We start from the raw sequence: 22,377 nt of genomic DNA on the forward strand, positions 1-22,377 counted from the left end.
ACACGTATACACACAGCACATACACACACGTATACACACAGCACATAGACACACGTATACACACACGTATACACACATGTATACACAGAGCACATACACACACGTATACAAAGAGCACATACACATACGTATACATAGAGCACATACACACACGTATACACAGAGGACATACACACACGTATACACAGAGGACATACGCACACGTATACACAGAGCACATACACACACGTATACACAGAGCACATACACACACGTATACACAGAGCACATACACACACGTATACACAGAGCACACACACGTATACACAGAGCACATACACACACGTATACACAGAGCACATACACACACGTATACACAGAGCACATACACACACGTATACACAGAGCACATACACACACGTATACACAGAGCACACACACACGTATACACAGAGCACACACACACGTATACACAGAGCACACAAACACACGTATACACAGAGCACGCACACACACATATACACAGAGCACATACACACACGTATACACAGAGCACATACACACACGTATACACAGAGCACATACACACACGTATACACAGAGCACATACACACACGTATACACAGAGCACATACACACATGTATACACATAGCACACACGTATACACAGAGCACATACACACACGTATACACAGAGCACATGCAACACGTATACACAGAACACATACACACACGTATACACAGAGCACATACACACACACGTACTGTATACACAGAGCACATTCACACATGTATACACAGAGCACACACACGTATACACAGAGCACATACACACACACGTATACATAGAGCACACACACACATGTATACGCAGAGCACACACACGTATACACAGAGCACATACACACACGTATACACAGAGCACACACACACGTATACACAGAGCACATACACACACGTATACACAGAGCACACATGTATACACAGAGCACATACACACATGTATACACAGAGCACATACACACACGAATACTCAGAGCACATACACACACGTATACACAGAGCACATACACACACACGTATACACAGAGCACATACACACACGTATACACAGAGCACATACACAAACACACGAGCTCAACGATCACTGGGTTTTGGCGGTTGCAGCTGAAAAGAGGAAATCGGAAAACCAGGGGAAGAGTCTTGAGGAGATCATTTGCATATTCCCAGTGCCTTCTGGGATAAGTGAAGAGTCTCCGCGAGCTCAACGATCACTGGGTTTTGGCGGTTGCAGCTGAAAAGAGGAAATCGGAAAACCAGGGGAAGAGTCTTGAGGAGATCATTTGCATATTCCCAGTGCCTTCTGGGATAAGTGAAGAGTCTCCGCGAGCTCAACGATCACTGGGTTTTGGCGGTTGCAGCTGAAAAGAGGAAATCGGAAAACCAGGGGAAGAGTCTTGAGGAGATCATTTGCATATTCCCAGTGCCTTCTGGGATAAGTGAAGAGTCTCCGCGAGCTCAACGATTACTGGGTTTTGGCGGTTGCAGCTGAAAAGAGGAAATCGGAAAACCAGGGGAAGAGTCTTGAGGAGATCATTTGCATATTCCCAGTGACTTCTGGGATAAGTGAAGAGTCTCCGCGAGCTCAACGATCACTGGGTTTTGGCGGTTGCAGCTGAAAAGAGGAAATCGGAAAACCAGGGGAAGAGTCTTGAGGAGATCATTTGCATATTCCCAGTGCCTTCTGGGATAAGTGAAGAGTCTCCGCGAGCTCAACGATCACTGGGTTTTGGCGGTTGCAGCTGAAAAGAGGAAATCGGAAAACCAGGGGAAGAGTCTTGAGGAGATCATTTGCATATTCCCAGTGCCTTCTGGGATAAGTGAAGAGTCTCCGCGAGCTCAACGATTACTGGGTTTTGGCGGTTGCAGCTGAAAAGAGGAAATCGGAAAACCAGGGGAAGAGTCTTGAGGAGATCATTTGCATATTCCCAGTGCCTTCTGGGATAAGTGAAGAGTCTCCGCGAGCTCAACGATCACTGGGTTTTGGCGGTTGCAGCTGAAAAGAGGAAATCGGAAAACCAGGGGAAGAGTCTTGAGGAGATCATTTGCATATTCCCAGTGCCTTCTGGGATAAGTGAAGAGTCTCCGCGAGCTCAACGATCACTGGGTTTTGGCGGTTGCAGCTGAAAAGAGGAAATCGGAAAACCAGGGGAAGAGTCTTGAGGAGATCATTTGCATATTCCCAGTGCCTTCTGGGATAAGTGAAGAGTCTCCGCGAGCTCAACGATCACTGGGTTTTGGCGGTTGCAGCTGAAAAGAGGAAATCGGAAAACCAGGGGAAGAGTCTTGAGGAGATCATTTGCATATTCCCAGTGCCTTCTGGGATAAGTGAAGAGTCTCCGCGAGCTCAACGATCACTGGGTTTTGGCGGTTGCAGCTGAAAAGAGGAAATCGGAAAACCAGGGGAAGAGTCTTGAGGAGATCATTTGCATATTCCCAATGCCTTCTGGGATAAGTGAAGAGTCTCCGCGAGCTCAACGATCACTGGGTTTTGGCGGTTGCAGCTGAAAAGAGGAAATCGGAAAAACCGCGCGCCTATCGGTGCGCGAAATTTGGCTCATCTTTCATCGTTTTTAAGAAATCTCAAGATGGAAGAGGCCAGGAGCCATTTGGTGAGCTGCATTTCTTGCTACATGTTCACAGATTTACCAGTGGAAAAGCCAAACTTCACATGCCACAAATGCAAGCTTGTGTCCCTGTTGGAGGAAAAGTTGCAAAATCTCGAAGAGAGGTTAGCTACGTTGAAGATCATTAAGGAAGGTGAAGAGTTCTTGGACAGAGCAGAATTATCTCTTCATGTTACAGAAAGAGAAGAAATTCGAAGTGCACCTGAAGAAACAGAGGAATGGAGACATGTGACCCAGAGAAGCAGGAGGATCAGGAGGCAGTCAGCACCCATACTGCTCAGGAACCAGTACCAGGCTCTCACGCAGGAAAACGATGAAGAAATACATCAGGATAAGACTTTGCCAACAAACAGCAACCTTGTACGCCCTCAGAGTCCTCCTGGATGGAGAAAGAAAAATGTTGTGAAGAAGAAACGGAGAGTGGTGGTCATGGGGGATTCCCTGCTGAGAGGAACAGAGGCCGCTATCTGCAGACCGGATATAACTACAAGAGAAATGTGCTGTCTTCCAGGTGCAAAAATTAAAGATGTGTCTGACAGGATATCAGGACTCTTCAGACCTACAGATGACTACCCATTCCTGCTACTACATGTGGGGACAAATGACACCGCAAGAAACGACCTGGAAATCATCTGCAGAGACTTTGAAGACTTAGGCAAGAAAGTGAAAGAACTGGGAGCGCAGGTGGTCTTCTCTTCCATCCTCCCAGTGGATGGCCATGGAACAAGGAGGTGGAATAAGATTCTGCAGGTGAACAACTGGCTACGTCGATGGTGCCGTCAGCAACGATTTGGATTTCTGGATCACGGAGTGAACTACTTATACGATGGACTACTTGCTAGAGATGGGGTGCACCTTACGAAGACTGGAAAGCATGTATTTGGAAGTCGCCTTGCTACACTTGTAAGGAGAGCTTTAAACTAGAACAACATGGGAAGGGAAGCAAAAGACCAGAAAAAGCCATACACCTGACAAATGCTATTGAGAACTCTGCTATTAGAAGTGGAAAGGAAGAACAAAGACGAAAGAATCTAATTAATAAAAATATTGGAGAAAGAGAAACCAATCACAAACTAAAATGTTTCTATACTAATGCACAAAGCATGGGCAACAAACAAGGAGAATTGGAACTACTAACACAGGAACAGAAATATGATGTAATTGGAATCACTGAAACTTGGTGGGACAATACACATGATTGGAATACAAGACTAGAAGGATACAACTTATTTGCAAGAAACAGACTTGATAAACGAGGAGGGGGTGTCGCATTGTATGTTCGAAACGCGTATATCTGCACAGAGATTGAAGCTTCAGAGACTGGGAGTTCTGTGGAAACTGTTTGGGTAAGAATACAAGGACAGAACAATGGAAAGGACACCATTGTAGGCATTTACTACAGGCCGCCTGTGCAAGCCGAATATATAGATGAACTCTTTATGCATCAGATGGCCAAGTTCTCCAAAAAATATGACATAGTTGTCATGGGAGATTTCAACTATCCAGACATTTGTTGGGAATCTCTCTCAGGCAAAACTAACAGGTCAAGGAAATTCTTATCCTCTCTTGCTGACAACTTTATCTTCCAAAAGGTAAGGGAGAAAACAAGGGGAACTGCTACCTTGGATCTAATCCTTATAAACAGGGAGGAAATGGTTGAGGAGGTAAAAGTGGCTGGGACCCTTGGAGGTAGCGACCATGCTATTTTAGAATTTTGGATTACTAGAGGTGGAAGACCTGTGAAGACTCAGACGTCAAGGTTAGATTTCAGAAAGGCAGATTTTAAGGGATTCAGAAAGAGAATTGGAGGGATCCAATGGCTGGATATCCTTAAAGACAAAAATGTCCAGGAAGGATGGGAAATCTTGAAAAATGAAATTCTCAAAGCACAGTTGTTAACAATTCCGAAAAGAGGGAAGAATAGGAAGCATTTAAGGAAACCAGGATGGATGAACACAGAACTTAAGCACATGCTAAAAAGGAAGAAAAAAATGTTTATAAAATGGAAAGAGGGAGGCATATCTAAAGAAGAATATAATGCTGTCTGCAGAACCTGCAGGGCCCAAATCAGATTATCTAAAGCTGAAAATGAACTGAGGCTTGCAAGAGATGTCAAAAGCAATAATAAAGGATTTTGGGGATATGTCAAAAGTAAAAGAAAAGTCAAAGATGCTATAGGATTTTTACAGTATGAAAATGATGAAATGGTAAGACAGGATGTTGAGAAGGCTGAACTTTTAAATTCCTATTTTGCATCTGTTTTCTCTCAGAAAGGAAATGCAACATCAACTGTTATTCACTGTCCTATTAAGGGAATAGAAGAATCCAGGATATCTATAAACAGAAAGATAGTGAGGAAACACTTAGCTAACCTAAATGAATTCAAGTCTCCAGGTCCAGATGAATTACACCCCAGAGTACTGAAGGAGATAGCAGAAGAAATTTTTGAACCCCTCTCCATAATCTCTGAAAATTCTTGGAGAACAGGAGAAGTGCCAGAAGACTGGAGAAGAGCAAATGTTGTTCCTATCTTCAAAAAGGGGAAGAAGGTGGACCCAGGCAACTATAGGCCGGTGAGTCTGACTTCTATACCAGGAAAGATCTTTGAACAAATTATTAAACAACATGTATGTCAATACCTGGATAAGAATGAAGTGATTAAACAGAGTCAGCATGGGTTTCTAACTAATAAGTCATGTCAGACTAACTTAATTTCCTTCTATGACGGTATCACTGATGGATCAAGGAAATGCTGTAGATATAGTATATCTTGACTTCAGCAAAGCATTTGACAAAGTCTCTCATACAATCCTTATTGAAAAAATGACTAAGTATGGAATGGACAAGGCAACTGTTAGGTGGATTCATAACTGGCTTAGTGATCGGACCCAAAGAGTGGTCGTAAATGGCTGCACATCCAGTTGGAAGAATGTCTCAAGTGGGGTACCACAGGGCTCTGTCCTGGGCCCTGTATTGTTCAACATCTTTATCAACGATTTAGATGAAGGAATTGAGGGTAAACTGATTAAATTTGCTGATGACACAAAGCTAGGAGGGATAGCTAATACTAGAGAAGAGAGAGAGAGGATTCAAAAAGATTTAAATAAACTGGAGAAGTGGGCAGCAACTAACAGAATGGTTTTTAACAGGGAGAAATGCAAAGTACTACATCTGGGCAATAAAAATGAAAAAAGCATATATAGAATGGGAGGAATAGGGCTAAGTGACAGCACATGTGAAAAAGACTTGGGTATACTAATAGATCACAGACTGAATATGAGTCAACAGTGTGATGCAGCAGCAAAAAAGGCAAATGCAATTCTAGGATGTATTAACAGAAGCATACAGTCTAGATCACGTGAAGTCATTATTTCCCTCTATTCCTCTTTGGTCAGACCTCATCTGGAATATTGTGTCCAGTTTTGGGCACCACATTTTAAAAAAGACATCAACAAACTGGAGCAAGTTCAGAAAAGAGCGACCAGAATGGTGACCGGTCTGCAAACCCTGTCTTATGAGGAAAGGTTGCAGGATTTGGGAATGTTTAGTTTGCAAAAGAGAAGACTGAGAGGAGACTTAATAGCTGTCTACAAATATCTAAAGGGCTGTCACATTGTAGAAGGATCAACTTTATTCTCATTTGCACAAGGAAAGACTAGAAGCAATGGGATGAAACTGAATGGGAAGAGACACAGATTAGATATTAGAAAAAACTTTTTGACAGTTAGAGTGATCAATGAGTGGAACAGGCTGCCACGAGAAGTGGTGAGTTCTCCTTCAATGGAAGTCTTCAAACAGAGGCTGGACAGACATCTGACTGGGATGATTTAGCGAATCCTGCTTTGAGCAGGGGGTTGGACCAGATGGCCCAGGAGGTCCCTTCCAACTCTACGATTCTATGATTCTATGATTCCACAAGATAGTAGCAGAGTGGAGGGAAGGCTGAAAAACTGCACAGAGCAGATCATCAGCACTGCAGCGAGGCTACCACCTGGTGGCACCAGAATAGTCATACAAGCTGGGTCAGTACCAAGGGAAATACCAAAACACACAGTCAGAGGAACGACAAAAAGGTAAGTACCAGTCAGAAGCAGAAATACCAGAAGCAAGAGACAGGAGCAGGTCAGAGCAAAAGTAGAGTCGGGTGCTGGGGAATCCAAACACACACAGTGCCTTGCGAAAGTATTCGGCCCCCTGGAACTTTTCAACCTTTTCCCACATATCATGCTTCAAACATAAAGATACCAAATGTAAATTTTTGGTGAAGAATCAACAACAAGTGGGACACAATTGTGAAGTTGAATGAAATTTATTGGTTATTTTTAATTTTTGTGGAAATTCAAAAACTGAAAAGTGGGGCGTGCAATATTATTCAGCCCCTTTAACGTAATACTTTGTTGCGCCACCTTTTGCTGCAATTACAGCTGCAGTCGCTTGGGGTATGTCTCTATCAGTTTTGTACATCGAGAGACTGAAATTCTCGCCCATTCTTCCTTGACAAACAGCCCGAGCTCAGTGAGGTTGGATGGAGATCATTTGTGAACAGCAGTTTTCAGCTCTTTCCACAGATTCCCGATTGGATTCAGGTCTGGACTATGACTTGGCCATTCTAACACCTGGATACATTTATTTGTGAACCATTCCATTGTAGATTTTGCTTTATGTTTGGGATCATTGTCTTGTTGGAAGACAAATCTCCGTCCCAGTCTCAGGTCTTTTGCAGACTCCAACAGGTTTTCTTCAAGAATGGTCCTGTATTTGGCTCCATCCATCTTCCCATCAATTTTAACCATCTTCCCTGTCCCTGCTGAAAAAAAGCAGGCCCAAACCATGATGTTGCCACCACCATGTTTGACAGTGGGGATGGTGTGTTCAGGGTTATGAGCTGTGTTGCCTTTACACCAAACATATCGTTTGGCATTGTTGCCAAAAAGTTCGATTTTGGTTTCATCGACCAGAGCACCTTCTTCCACATGTTTGGTGTGTCTCCCAGGTGGCTTGTTGCAAACTTTAAACGACACTTTTTATGGATATCTTTTGAGAAATGGCTTTCTTCTTGCCACTCTTCCATAAAGGCCAGATTTGTGCAGTGTATGACTGATTGTTGTCCTATGGACAGACTGTCCCACCTCAGCTGTAGATCTCTGCAGTTCATCCAGAGTGATCATGAGCCTCTTGGCTGCATCTCTGATCAGTCTTCTCCTTGTTTGAGATGAAAGTTTAGAGGGACGGCCGGGTCTTGGTAGATTTGCAGTGGTAGGATACTCCTTCCATTTCAATATGATCGCTTGCACAGTGCTCCTTGGGATGTTTAAAGTTTTGGAAATCATTTTGTATCCAAATCCGGCTTTAAACTTCTCCACAACAGTATCACGGACCTGCCTGTGGTGTTCCTTGGTCTTCATGATGCTCTCTGTGCTTCAAACAGAACCCTGAGACTATCACAGAGCAGGTGCATTTATACAGAGACTTGATTACACACAGGTGGATTATATTTATCATAATTAGTCATTTAGGACAACATTGGATCATTCAGAGATCCACAATGAACTTCTGGAGTGAGTTTGCTGCACTGAAAGTAAAGGGGCAGAATAATATTGCACGCCCCACTTTTCAGTTTTTGAATTTCCACAAAAATTTAAAATAACCAATAAATTTTGTTCCACTTCACAATTGTGTCCCACTTGTTGTTGATTCGTCACCAAAAATTTACATTTGGTATCTTTCTTATTGAAGCATGATATGTGGGAAAAGGTTGAAAAGTTCAAGGGGGCCGAATACTTTCGCAAGGCACTGTAGAGACAGGACAGCCAGGGACGGAAAACACAGACACAAGCAAAGGCAGCTAATCGCAGCAGGACAAACCAGGGGTTCTCCAGAGTCAGCTACACAAGCCCTAAACGGGAAATATAACTGACACTGCCTACAGGATGCATCGCAGAGAAATAGCCGTCCTGACACCAGAACGAGGCAGAGAAAAGCTAACCCCTGAATGAGTAGGCTGGGAAATAGAGAGACAGAAAAAACCCGGTCTGGATCATGACAAAAACAATTTGCCTTTGTCTCCATTTTCCAAACCCGTAATGTTTTTTGGTATATTGGGCCGTGTGAGGTTTATTTTTGCAACCTGAGCTGAAGTTTTTACTGATACAATTTTTAGGCAGATATGATGTTTTAATCTCCTATAATTGCAGTTTATTGTAATGTTGCTGCGGCCAAAAAGCACAATTCTGGAATTTTGATTTTTTTTCCTCATTGCGCCGTTTACCAATTGACCTAATTTACTTTATATTTTGATAGATCAGACTTTAGCAAATGCAACGATACCAAATATGAGTATTTTTAGAAATTGTTTTAATGCTATTTTCAGTGTAGCTCCTGTCGTAGAGGTTGGAGGCCCCCAAGGGTCTGGGGTCACTGGGCAACACCGACCCTGGTTACATCTATTTGGGAATCATGTCTATTAAAGTGGAAAACCCCTTTGAATGTCCCACTGCTTTGTTGTCCGTGATGCCCATTGGAAGCCCCCTTGTAGTAGTTTTATGCAGTCTGACATTTGAGTCGAATATTAAGTTTTCAGCAGGAGTTAAAGTTGTTTGACTTGCTTTTTGTTTTGTTCTTTAGTCCAGCATTGAGAACAACTAGCAAGTCATCATCTCCAGCCTTACCGAGCAGGTCAGAATTACTACTTTACAGCTCTATATGGAAAGATATGTTGTAAAATAGATGGATGTATCTTCATATAATAAATCTCTCCAATGTCCGGTCCCATATCAGAAATACCAGTGTCTCTAGCTGTGGTGTGGAAATTTCACCTTACAGTAAACGTAGAATCTGACGGACAAGGCGGCAGTTGTAGACTGAAGTCATCAGTTGGGTGTAGAACAAGTCACACCAGGAAAAATACTATATAAAGGGTCAAAGCAATAATCAGATTCCAGGAGCGAAGCGAGGTGAGGAATGGCAAAGAAGAAACATGTCTGATGATCCTCGGGCTCCATGTGACTGAGCCGGCAGTTATGTAGCAGACCTCTGAGCATCTGACATCTGCTCAGGACCTCCAGAGTTCAGACCGGTCAGGGAGAACTTCATTGTTACTAGCTTTGAGTCATAAAGGATATTATATTTCTCTCTAGAATCTTGATGAGAATGCTTCGATGCCTAAAGAGTTTAGTAGGAGTTGACCCCTTCCGTTTGTGGGATGTTGGTGGGACATGACAAAACGGCTCAGAGACTTACCCAGAAGGATGTGCACCCTGAATGGATTTAGCTTGGGGCTAAACAAGGGACTAGAGACTTAGGGATTCCTCGGGATTTAGCATATAGAGTTCTAGGCTTGGATGCAAACCATCGTCGGGCTGTAACTTCCAATATGTGATACCGAGCAGAGAAAATGTGAAGTCAGCTAGACCATAGTCAGGGCAGGTGGAGTTCTTCCACATTAGTAGGCTGAGAAATGGTTATGGTAGGCGACTTTTCGAAAAACGAGGCCTAGAGACAAGCCAGATGTGTTACAAAGTAATCAAAACTGAAAACCATCTTGACTTGACAGGACGAAAGAACAGGGTCCAAACACAAGCTATGGCCGCGACAGTGAATGATTGTGACCAAACTTCTGATCTGTGAGCATCCTGTGTCCATGAGTGTTTTAGGTTACAATATGTCCCTTTCATCACCCTCTTGTAGCATTTTTAATTTTACTTTTCATAACCTTGTTGGGTCAGACATGTGTTTGTTTCCTTATATCATTTCATTTGATTTTTATTCGTAGACCTGCAATCGGCACAACTGCAGAGCCGCTGTCGCCGCCGCCGTCGTCATCAGCACCCCTATCGAGCAGGTCTGGATTGCTTCTTCTTGTCATAGCTCTGATTTCTGCTTTCATTGTAGGACGGATGAATATTCACATTCACTTCAATTCATTCCATTTCAAAACTTCAGTGGTCATGTAACTGTCCCGTTCACACCAGTAATTTGGGAACCAGTAACATCTCGGTCTTTAGCTCTGGATGGATACCACGAATTGGGGGGCAGGGGAGTAATAATACTGACTGTCATTCGGAGCCCCCAGTTATTTTATTCTCCTCCGCTAATGCTGCTATCCTTTATGCACATCATTACTTAGAGAAGAGCTAGAAATGTGAATGTAAGGTAGAATTTTCCATATTTGCTGTGTGACCCATTTACAGGTGCTTTGAGGCTCCATGGTGGCTCAGTGGTTAGCACTGCAGCCTTGCAGCGCTGGGTCCCACTAAGCACAACACGAGCAAAGAGTTTGTATGTTCTCCCCATGTTTGCGTGGTTTTCTCCGGGTTTTCTGTTTCCTCCCACATTCCAAAACCAAAGTGATACGGAATATAGCGGTGAAAATGTCCATAAAATACTTGTGAAATATGATGGCGCTATATAAGAAACACATGAATAAGTAATAATAAATCCTTGACCTGACACAACAGCCCAGATTCACAATGATTGAAACATGGAAACATACGAAGGTCCTGGAGTGACCAAACCAGTCTCCAGATCTCAACCCCATAGAAAACCTTTGGAGGGATTTGAAAGTCCGTGTTGCCAGGCAACAGGCCGAAAACATGACTGATCTGCATGGAGGAATTGGCCAACATACCACCAACAGTGTGTGCCAACCTTATCTCCCAGACATGGATTACGACGTGGGTCAGAACAACAGACAGGTATGGTATATTGCTGTTTTTTTAGGTTTATTACAGGAGATGAGGACTTGGGTGGAATTAGGCGTTTGATGGTTATAACTGTGTTTGTTATTTTTAAATAAAAAAGTAAAAGTGCATTTTGTTTGATTTCTAATAAAAGACTTTATTCTGGCTGTGTGTTTATTTACAATACAACTATAGAATTAGTAATGGAAAGGTTCTTATAGACGCCTCTCCATTACTAATCCGTGGGCTTGATGTCACCTGACAATACAAAGGTGACATCTACCCCACGAATATGTACCCCACTTTCCACCGCTACAGGGCAAGTGGGAAGAGGCGAGTAAAGCGCCATAATTGGCGCATCTAACAGATGTGCCTTTTCTGGGCAGCTGCAGGCTGCTATTTTAAGCTGGGGGGAAATATCCACAGACCACTGCCAGGTACAACCGGGACACGTTTTAGATTGATGGTGACAAACTGTAAGTTGCCAAGGACTTCAATGATCACTCAAGATGCAGTGATGACACCAGAAGTGAATAGGAGAATAGATATGGGCAAATCAACAATGAAGTCATTGGACAAGGTCTCATTCATAGAAAAATTACAATCTCCAAAAGGAGCAAGAGCTTACAACCTAAACCCTTTTAGAAATAGGACCACATGCTTAATATATGGTGTAACAAGGAAATTATGTGAAGCTAGGATGTGAGAAAAACCCATTAAAACACCCAGTAAAGCTAGGATCAACTGGTGTGAACAGGTAAATAAGAGTGGTATGTTTACAGGGAATACACATGAAGTCTGGGGTTTGCGTAATAAAAGGTGGAGAAGTAGGCTCTTCTCAGTGATAAAGGCACTGTCACACTTAGCGATGCACCAGCGATCCCAACCAGCGATATGACGCGGTCAGGATCACTGGTGCATCGCTAAGTGGTCGCTAGTGAGCTGCCACACAGGCAGATCTCACCAGCGACATAGCAGTGGTCGGGGGTCGCTACTTACCTGTCAGACGAGGCGATCCTGACGTCCTCCCGCCCGCGTCCACGCGTCGCTCGTCGGCGCCACAGGAAGCCCAGCAGGAAGCTGACGACGAGAAACAGTCCAGGACGTTCTCGCACGATCAGCGATAATCAGCGGGGGAGCCGGTCGGAAGTATCAGACATAGCGATATCGCAAAATCAGTGACGTTATAGCGATATTGCTAGCGATATTGCTTAGTGTGACAGGCCCCTAAGCTGCTATGATGAAAGAACCTCCCCTGTCTCCAATGTATGAAAATTGGGATTATTACATTTTCAACTTCAGGTCTAATGGGGAAGAATATGCATATTTTTCATAACTGTGAGACCCGCCTATCAGCCCCAAATCGATAATAGCCAGATACCTGACAACAGCCAGGCCATATTTTTTGTCTATGAAAAGGTAACATCCCAATAAAAAATATGACGGTGATATCGAATGCCTGCTAACCTCCGGAGCGAAGATATTGTGAATGTTGGGAATAGCCCTGTTATGAATTATCAAGGAGAGGTGCTTGGGTATAACTTAGGTGCTTATAGATAGACAAGGCAAATTGTGATCTGTGTTCAATGCCATAAAATACATTGTTGTGTAGGCTTGATCTACGCTTATAGACTTTTTCGTTAGGAGCACTTCCCTCCATAGATCTGAAGCCATTGCAGTGACATCAGGTTTAGTAAGTTTCGTTTGTTAATCCCTTTTATTTTATGTAATTGTACATGCTGTATTGTTTTGTCCCCTTTGTAAAATCTTTTGTATATTTTTTATAAACACTGCCAATCGTTTTGTATTAAATATAAAATGTAATAGCTCTGTGCCTTTTGTTCAGGAAACCGCAACCCTGAAGCCATATGCTACCTGTCAGGTGTCCAATCAGCCTGTATAAATGATTGGTGGTGGCAGCGTGTAGTTACTTCTGATATTGTGGAGCTGGCAGTGACAGTAATGGAGGTATATACACATATTCCATGCGTTGGAATCGGAGGTGTATTAACCATGCATTCACTGTTAGTTCTCCAATAACCACTTATTAATGAAAACAGCCTGCGGCCTCCTCCGTTAATCATCTGTCAATTACATATTTATCCTGATAATAGGGGGCAGCAGAGGGCTGTTTGTGACAAAAATGTCACAGCATGGTGGGTTCAGCGTGCCCCCTGCCAGGCTGTGGGCTTTGACAGTCTTTAAATTGAGGAACTTCACTGATGACGAAGACACGGCTCATACATAGTCTGGTCTTTTCTGCAGTGACATAGATGTGAAACCTGGATGATAAAAAAACAAATCAGTAGAAGAATCAACACCTTCAAAATGTGGTGCTGGAGAAAGATGTTATCATTACCGTGGATGGCAAGAAGAACAAATCAATTTTAGAACAATTCAAGCCAAACATGTCACTTGAATAAAAGATCACCAAGCTACAACTGGCCTACTGTGGACACATGATACGAAGAGAGCAATCACTGGAGAGGACATCATGGTCGGAAGAGTAGACGGAACAAGGCGAAGAGGAAGACCAGCAACCCAATGGCTGTCTGCTATCAAGATAACGGAGGAGAAAACCCTGGTGGACCCATCTAAGCTGCACAAGATTGATCTTCATACAGAGCATTCCTCAATCAAGTCCCCATGGCCCGAGATCGAGATGAAGGCCGGTAAATAATAATAATAATGTGCTACAATGGTGATGCAGACTTTTAACCCCTGATAGGCTAGATAATGTGTCAGTCACACATATATCTTAAAACAGGACTCAAGCACAGCTTCCTTCACCTCAGAAGAAGCTGGCAATCTGGCGAAACACGTTTTGGGATTTTTATGTCCTGACTAATAACAGCGATAGAACTGATAACCCCACAGAGGGATGGATGACATAAGCTCTGCAGTATCTGTACCCAATAAGGAGCAGCTTTACAGAAGTTATTTGGGTGGCACTCAGTTATGTGATTATACCCAGCCATTCCTGCAGCCTGCGGAGCAGCGAGACCTACCTTCTGGTGTCTCATTATTGCTGTCCTGTGTACTGTGTCTATACACACGACAGCATCTATAGGGCTCCATACATTGTGTCCTTATCCCCACTTCTTGGTATATAGTATAGAGATTATTAGCTCAGCTGTCGATAACGGGCGTCAGATGTTCTCCCAACCTTGGTCCTGTCCTGGGCTGCGCGGTTAGTGTCAGGACAAGGAGCCTCAATGGCAACGATGACACACGGGATTTTATTCCTCCAGATGTAATAAGTTATATTTACCTTCACATTTCTTTGTCTTCTCTAAGTAATAATATGTTACGGAAGTGGAGAGCACAAAACGTGAGCAGCAAGAAGAAAAGAGAATAAAATAATGTGTGGGGGGGGTCTTAATTCTACAAAATATTATTAATTCTCCTCCTATCGATTCCCGGCATCCATCCAATGTTATAGACAGAGATATTACTGGATATGGTTCCGGATTAGTGGTGCGAACAGGACAGCTTGTGTGATTTCTGTATGGTGTGATCCACAATGTGAACTGTGTGCGGTAAGATCAGTCAGGTGATAATTACATTGGATGCATCAATAATTGTCAGAACATCAATGTCCATCATCTGAGACAAGTCTGGTCCTGTACAGGAATTGTCCATGCTTTATCTGTAGGTTGGAAATGGCTTCTTACAGTCACATGTGGTGTTTGATGGTCAATTCAAAATAGTCTGGAGTAGACCTGCATGTAGTCGGGAGTAGACCTGCATGTAGTCGGGAGTAGACCTGCATGTAGTCGGGAGTAGACCTCTATGTAGTCGGTAGTAGACCTCTATGTAGTCTGGAGTAGACCTCTATGTTGTCTGGAGTAGACCTGCATGTAGTCGGGAGCAGACCTGTATGTAGTCTGGAGAAGACCTGCATGTAGTCGGGAGTAGACCTGCATGTAGTCGGGAGTAGACCTGCATGTAGTCGGGGGTAGACCTGCATGTAGTCGGGAGTAGACCTGCATGTAGTCGGGAGTAGACCTCTATGTAGTCTGGAGTAGACCTCTATGTAGTCTGGAGTAGACCTGCATGTAGTCGGGAGTAGACCTCTATGTAGTCTGGAGTAGATCTGCATGTAGTCGGGAGTAGACCTGCATGTAGTCGGGAGTAGACCTGCATGTAGTCGGGAGTAGACCTCTATGTAGTCTGGAGTAGACCTCTATGTAGTCTGGAGTAGACCTCTATGTAGTCTGGAGTAGAACTGCATGTAGTCGGGAGCAGACCTGGATGTAGTCTGGTGTAGACCTGCATGTAGTCTGGAGTAGACCTGCATGTAATCGGGAGTAGACCTCTATGTAGTCAGGAGTAGACCTGCATGTAGTCGGGAGTAGACCTGCATGTAGTCGGGAGTAGACCTGCATGTAGTCGGGAGTAGACCTGCATGTAGTCGGGAGTAGACCTCTTTGTAGTCGGGAGTAGACCTGCATGTAGTCAGGAGTAGACCTGTATGTAGTCAGGAGTCGTTGGGAGTAGAAAGGAGCCGACCTGAATGTAGTCGGGAGTAGTTGGAAGTAGTTGAGAGTAGTTGGGAGTAGACCTGTATGTAGTCAGGAGGAGTTTGTTGTTGTTAGGAGTAGTCAGAAGCAGACCTATATGTAGTTATGAATAGTCGGGAGCAGACCTGTATGTGGTTGGGAGCAGTTGGGAGTAGTTCAGAGTAGTCAGGAGTAGACCTGTATGTAGTTGGGAGTAGTCGAGAGTAGACCTGTTTGTAGTCAGGAGTAAACCTGTATGTAGTCGGGAGTTGTTGGGAGTAATCGGGAGCAGGCCTGTATGTAGTTGTGAGTAGTTGAGATTAGTTGGGAGTAGACCTGTATGTAGTCGGGAGTAGTTGGGAGCGGACCTGAGTGTAGTCGGGAGAATATGGGAGTATTCGGGAGCAGACCTGAATGTAGTCGGCAGAAGTTGGGAGTAGTCGGGAGCAGACCTGTATGTAGTCGGGAGTTGTGGGAAGCAGTGGGGAGCAGACTTGTATGTAGTCAGGAGCAGACCTGTATGTAGTCTGGTGTAGCTGGGTGTAGTCAGGAGCAGACCTGTATGTAGTCTGGAGTAGTTGGGTGTAGTCGGGAGCAGAACTGTATGTAGTTGGGAGTAGACCTGTATTTAGTCTGGAGTAGTTGGGAGCAATCAGGAGCAGACCTGTATTTAGTCTGGAGTAGTTGGGAGTAGTCAGGAGTAGACCTGTGTGTAGTTGGGAGCAGTTGGGAGCAGTTAGGAGTAGACCTGTATGTAGTTGGGAGTAGACCTGTATGTTGTCTGGAATAGTTGGGTGTAGTCGGGAGCATAGAATCATAGAATCATAGAATCGTAGAGTTGGAAGGGACCTCCTGGGCCATCTGGTCCAACCCCCTGCTCAAAGCAGGATTCGCTAAATCATCCCAGACAGTTGTCTGTCCAGCCTCTGTTTGAAAACTTCCATTGAAGGAGAACTCACAGGCAGTAGTTGGGAGCAGTCAGGAGCAGACCTGTATGTAGTTGGGAGTAGACCTGTATTTAGTCTGGAGTAGTTGGGAGCAATCAGGAGCAGACCTGTATGTAGTTGGCAGTAGTTGGGAGTAGTCGGGAGCAGTCCTGTATGTAGTCTGGAGTAGTTGGGTGTAGTTGGGGGCAGACCTGTATGTAGTCAGGAGTAGTTGGGATTAGTCAGGAGTAGTGTTGAGCATTCCGATACCGCAAGTATCGGGTATCGGCCGATATCAGCGGTATCGGAATTCCGATACTTAATTCCGATACTTTTTTCATATCGGATTCCGGGATCGGAATCGGAATAGGAAGTTCCCATCATGCTATGAGCCTGCTTGCTTTGATTAAGCCAATGGGAATCCTCCGAAGTGTGGGCACATCCTGTTAGGCATGTAGGCATGTTAACTATTGGCATGGCTGTGATTGGCTGCCGAAATGATGTCATGATGCACTATAAAAGCCACCGCAGCCGCCATTTCTGGTCACTCTGCTGTGAATTCAGTTAGGGACAGGCTGCTGTAGAAGACTGTGAGGGACAGTTAGAAATAGCGATTCTAAAAACAATATTGTGCTTTACCCAGGCTACATAAACCACCACTGTAGCTTGCTTTTCCCTAGCAGCGCTGTTTTCACAGCTGTCTGCAAGGGCTGTGTGAGTGCAGCTCACGCTGTGGAGTGGGTCCTGCAGCCACGTCAGGCTGTAGGCCACCCAGTGTGATCACTGCTGCCTCATACATCTTTTATTTTTTGAGCTGCATTTTTTAAATAATTTCAATCTAGTGTGCTTCCATCCGTATCCATATACGTTGGTTGCAAACACTAGTAGTAGACAGCGGAGCCTTTCTGCAGCCTTTCAGTGCTAGTGTCCACTTTGCTGCACTGTTCACGGCTGTCTGAGAGGTCTCTGACTGTGTGTGAGTGCAGCTCATGCTGAGTAGTGTGTCCTGCAGCTACGTCTGGCTGTAGGACGCTCAGCGTGCGTCACTGCCTCACACATATTTTTATTTGAGTGCAGCTCATTTTTTCTTCTATTAGTGTGCATCCATCCGTCTCCATCTACGGTGGTTGCAAACACTATATAGGAGTACACAGCGGAGCCTTTCTGCAGCCTGTCAGTGCCAGTGCCCACTTAGCTGCACTGTTGACGGCTGTCTGAGAGGTCTCTGACTGTGTGTGAGTGCAGCTCACGCTGAGTAGAGTGTCCTGCAGCTACGTCTGGTTGTAGGACGCTCAACGTGCGTCACTGCCTCACACATATTTGTCTCTGAGTGCAGCTCATTTTTTCTTCTCCTATTAGTGTGCATCCATCCGTATCCATCAACATTGGTTGGTTGCAAACACTATATAGGAGTAGATAGAGGAGCCTTTTTTTCTGGCTTGTGCCCTGCCGGCGCAGCCAGATTAGTATTACCCAATTTTTTTGGAGCCTCATCTTTTGCATTGTAGGTTACCTGCCTGCATTGTAATAGCTCCAAAAAGTTGGTGATACTATCAGTTTCAATTCTTTGTTCTCATACTTTGAGTTTGTTTCAAACAAAGAAACCACATAAAAAGTTCACCAAACACTACATTTTGAACTTGTGTAGGCCACATCAGCTCCTATTAAAGTCTAGTCCACACACACACACTTCATAAAATTAGTGTTTCTTGTACCTGTAACCAGCTGTTCAGGAATAAGCACACTAAGGCCCCCCTTTGTCCTTTTTTGCCTATCTTAAGCAGTCTTGCAAGATGAAGAAGGCAGGGAGTAAGGCGCGGGGGCGTGGGCGTGGGCGTGGAGTTTCAGCAGGGAGAGGACGTGGGGATTCTGCAGGGAGAGGACGTGGGGATTCTACAGGTAGAGGACGTGGGGATTCTGGGCCTGCTGCGGGCACCAGTGGATCAGCATCCCCCAGTTTTAGCAGGCAACAGTCCTTTATGCGCAGCTTTGTAGGACCTCAACGTACCCCACTGCTGCGGGAGGAACAAATTGAAGCCGTTGTCGGATGGATGGCAGCTAACGCATCGACTTCAATTACTTCCGCATCCTCTCAGGGTCAGAGCACCGAAGAGCAACCATCTGTCTCTTCACCACCTGCCAAAGTGCCCAGGCAGTCAGAGAGACATGGACAGGAGCCATCACAATCTCTACTTCTGTTCTCGGAATCTGTTGGCTTGGAAAGAGGGGGCCAGCCAAGCAGCATTCCTGAATGTGAAGAAGAGGGAGTATGCAGTGATGCGCAACTTCTTTGTCCCTCTGAATCTGAAGAGGCGAGTGGGCCAGTGCCTATGGTCAGCACACCTCAGTACGCATCAGATGATGACGAGACTCAGTTGCCACTTTCTGGTGCGTACGGTGCTGGCGAGACAACCCCGGAGAAGCAGCTGTTTGAAGAGGGGAGGGAAGATGATGAGGTCCTTGACCCATCATGGCGTGAGCAACAGGAAGGTGGTGGGAGCAGCTCGGAGGAAGAGATTCCCCTACCGGCCAAAACAGGAGGCAGAGGGAGGGGGAAGACTTGGTTGCCTGTACCCTCCACTTCGGCACCCGTTAGGAGCATTCCTCCTTCCAAAGGCAAACCGGGCGCTCACAAGAGTTGCAGTGCGTGGTCCTTTTTTGACACAGTTGCAGATGACATTTGCTTTGTCAAATGCAAGCTGTGTCATCAGAGAGTCAAAAGAGGGAGAAATGTCAGCAACCTCAATACCACAAATATGTGGAAACATGTGCGCACCAAGCACGAGTTGGAGTTGCATAGACACCCTCAAGACGTAGGCCAACGTACAGCACCACCTACCACCTCTTCAGTTCGTGTTGGGCCCTCTTCCTCCAGCTCACACACTGCTGGTTCGGCTTCCTCACAGGATCGCCAAGGAAGAACCTCTGCCACTGTTGTCCGGAGACCCTGTCAGATTCCACCCATAACAGCACGTTCCCATCCATCACAGCCATCGGTAGCACAGGCATGGGATAAAAGGCGCCCTTACTCGGCAAACCATCCCCGAGCACAGTCTCTGAATGCTGGCATTGCCAAACTTCTGGCAGTTGAAATGCTGTCATTCAGGCTGGTGGACACTGACACCTTCCGGGACTTAATGGCATTGGCAGTCCCCCAATACAACGTGCCCAGCCGCTTTTATTTCAGCAGGCGAGCCGTCCCTGCCCTGCAGAAACATGTTGAGGGCAAAATAAAACATGCGCTACTAAACGCCGTTAGTAGCAAGGTCCACCTGACCACCGATGCGTGGACCAGTAACCATGGACAGGGACGATACCTTTCCCTCACTGCCCACTGGGTCAATGTTGTGGAGCCGGGTACGGATCTGGAGAGTGGCGCTGTACGTGTTCTTCCAACGCCACGGATTGCAGGACTCCAGTCTGTACACATAGACTCCTCCTCCTACTCAAGTTCCTCAGAAACAGCAGAGCAGGAGCCTGTTACGACCGATATGAGCACAGCCGTGGCCAAACGTCAACAGGCTGTACTCAAATTAATTTCTTTGGGGAATCGAAGCCACACAGCGCAGGAGCTCTGGAATGCTATCAAGCTGGAGAGCGATGTGTGGTTTGGGCCAGCGAATCTCCAGCCGGGCTTGGTAGTGTGTGACAATGGCCGAAATCTGGTGGCAGCTCTTGGCCTAGGCAACCTCACACACATCCCATGTCTGGCACATGTTCTTAACTTGGTCGTGCAGAGCTTTCTGAGGGACTATCCGGATCTTGATGCACTGTTGCACAAGGTCCGCATAGAGTGCGCTCACTTGCGACGTTCCAGCACGGCAAGATCGCGCCTCGCTGCTCTGCAGCGACGATTTGGCCTTCCAGAACATCGCATCATATGTGACCTACCCACCCGGTGGAATTCAACGTTACATATGTTGGAGCGGTTGTGTGAGCAGCAGGCAGCAGTCATGGAGTACCAGCTGCATCAGGCGCAAACAAGTCGCACTGTGCGCCGTTCACACTTCAGCACCATTGAGTGGGCCTCTATGAAGGACATCTGCCTCGTTTTGCGTGCCTTCGATGAATCCACGCGGATGGCGAGTGCAGATGATGCACTAGTCAGCATGACTGTCCCCCTTATCTGCCTGCTTCAACAAACACTGCAAGCACTAAGGGATGAGGTTTCAGAAGAGGTGGAGGATGAGGAGTCCCAAATGCCATCTGCTTCTGGACAGTCTGCGCTACGTGTTTCCTCACAAAGGCCTAGGCAGGGGACACTTTGTGAGGAGGATGAGGAGGAGTCGATGGAGGAGGAAGACATCTCTCCAGAGGAGGGAGGTACACAAACCTCTACTCAGTATGTACAGCGAGGGTGGGGTGATGCAGAGCAGGTCGAGGTCACGCCTCAAACAGGGGACAGCGGTTCTTTGGCAGTTGGGAGTCTGCAGCACATGGTTGATTTCATGGTGCAGTGCCTGAGAAACGACCGCCGCATCGCCCACATTCTCGTCTCGGCTGATTATTGGGTGTACACCCTCCTAGATCCTCGCTACCGGGACAGCGTACAAAGGCTCATACCAACGTTGAACCGGGAGCGTAAAATGCGGGAGTACGAAGAGTCACTGGTGCAGTCCATAATGTTTTCCATTCCACCCGACAGCATTGTTGCAAGTGCTTTACAAAGCAGCTCTGTGCGTCGAGGCAGTGGAGGAAACTCTGCACAAAGAGGGAGCAGAGGCAGTGCCGCAGCACAAGGCAAGACCACTATGGCCCAAATGTGGCAAAGTTTTGTGTGTCCACCACAATTGTCTACACCATCAGCGACGCCTCGAGTCAGCAGGAGGCAACGCTTCCGTCAGATGGTGTCAGACTACATGTCTTGCCCTGTCGCTGTACTCCCAGATGGCTCTTCCCCCTTCAAGTTTTGGGTCTCTAAGCTGGATACATGGCCAGAGCTTAGCCAGTATGCATTGGAGGTGCTGGCTTGCCCTGCTGCCAGTGTATTATCGGAACGTGTCTTTAGTGCCGCAGGTGGTGTACTAACAGACCGTCGCACGCGACTATCTTCCGATAATGTTGACCGGCTGACTTTTCTGAAAATGAACAAGGCCTGGATCTCCAAAGACTTTGCCATTCCTCTTACAGACTAAATTAGTGGTTGGCAACTGTATCCAGGTCTGCTGGTGTGTTCATTTTTCTACCACCTGAACTATAATCCCTGTGCTTCAACACAGCCAGTTGTCGCTCAGATGTGTCGTCTGCACAGAGAAACACACTAGCTCCTGTGTTACTGGGGTTCAGTAATGCCAGCTGATCCCCTGCTGTGTGGACGGCAGAGTCACCAGCTCCATCAACATTCAAACCACTACTGATTTTTAACCGTGCCCAACTTAGGTCTCTGGCTCCACTGTCTCTACTATTTCCCCTGACCTCCAACCCCGCCATCTACATCTCTGAAGTGGCGTCAGCACAATCTACACTTGTTCCTGTGTTCCTGTGGCTCAGTCCCATCAGTTTATCCCCTGATGTGTGTCCGGCAAGGTCTCCTGCTCTGTCCACATTCCCATAACCAGTAGTGGGAATGAGGACAGAGCTGGCGAACTTGCCGGACAAACATCAG

The 22,377-nt window shown here is 45.7% G+C and overlaps 1 protein-coding gene across 2 annotated transcripts in view; it reads left to right on the plus strand.

Moving 5' to 3' along the window:
- The window catches only part of LOC141074887 (uncharacterized), a 305,789-nt gene that overhangs the window by 257,855 nt on the left and 25,557 nt on the right, over positions 1-22,377 (plus strand). For both annotated transcript variants that reach the window (XM_073562194.1, XM_073562195.1), the window contains exons 5-6: positions 9,291-9,341; positions 10,438-10,506. In XM_073562194.1, the coding sequence (XP_073418295.1) occupies positions 9,291-9,341; positions 10,438-10,506 (120 nt within the window). The remainder of the gene's footprint in view (positions 1-9,290; positions 9,342-10,437; positions 10,507-22,377) is intronic.

This window comes from Dendrobates tinctorius, unplaced genomic scaffold, assembly GCF_039654945.1.
Source record: "Dendrobates tinctorius isolate UK_male_01 unplaced genomic scaffold, ASM3965494v1 ptg000342l, whole genome shotgun sequence".
In the NCBI taxonomy this organism is placed as follows: Eukaryota; Metazoa; Chordata; class Amphibia; order Anura; family Dendrobatidae; genus Dendrobates; species Dendrobates tinctorius.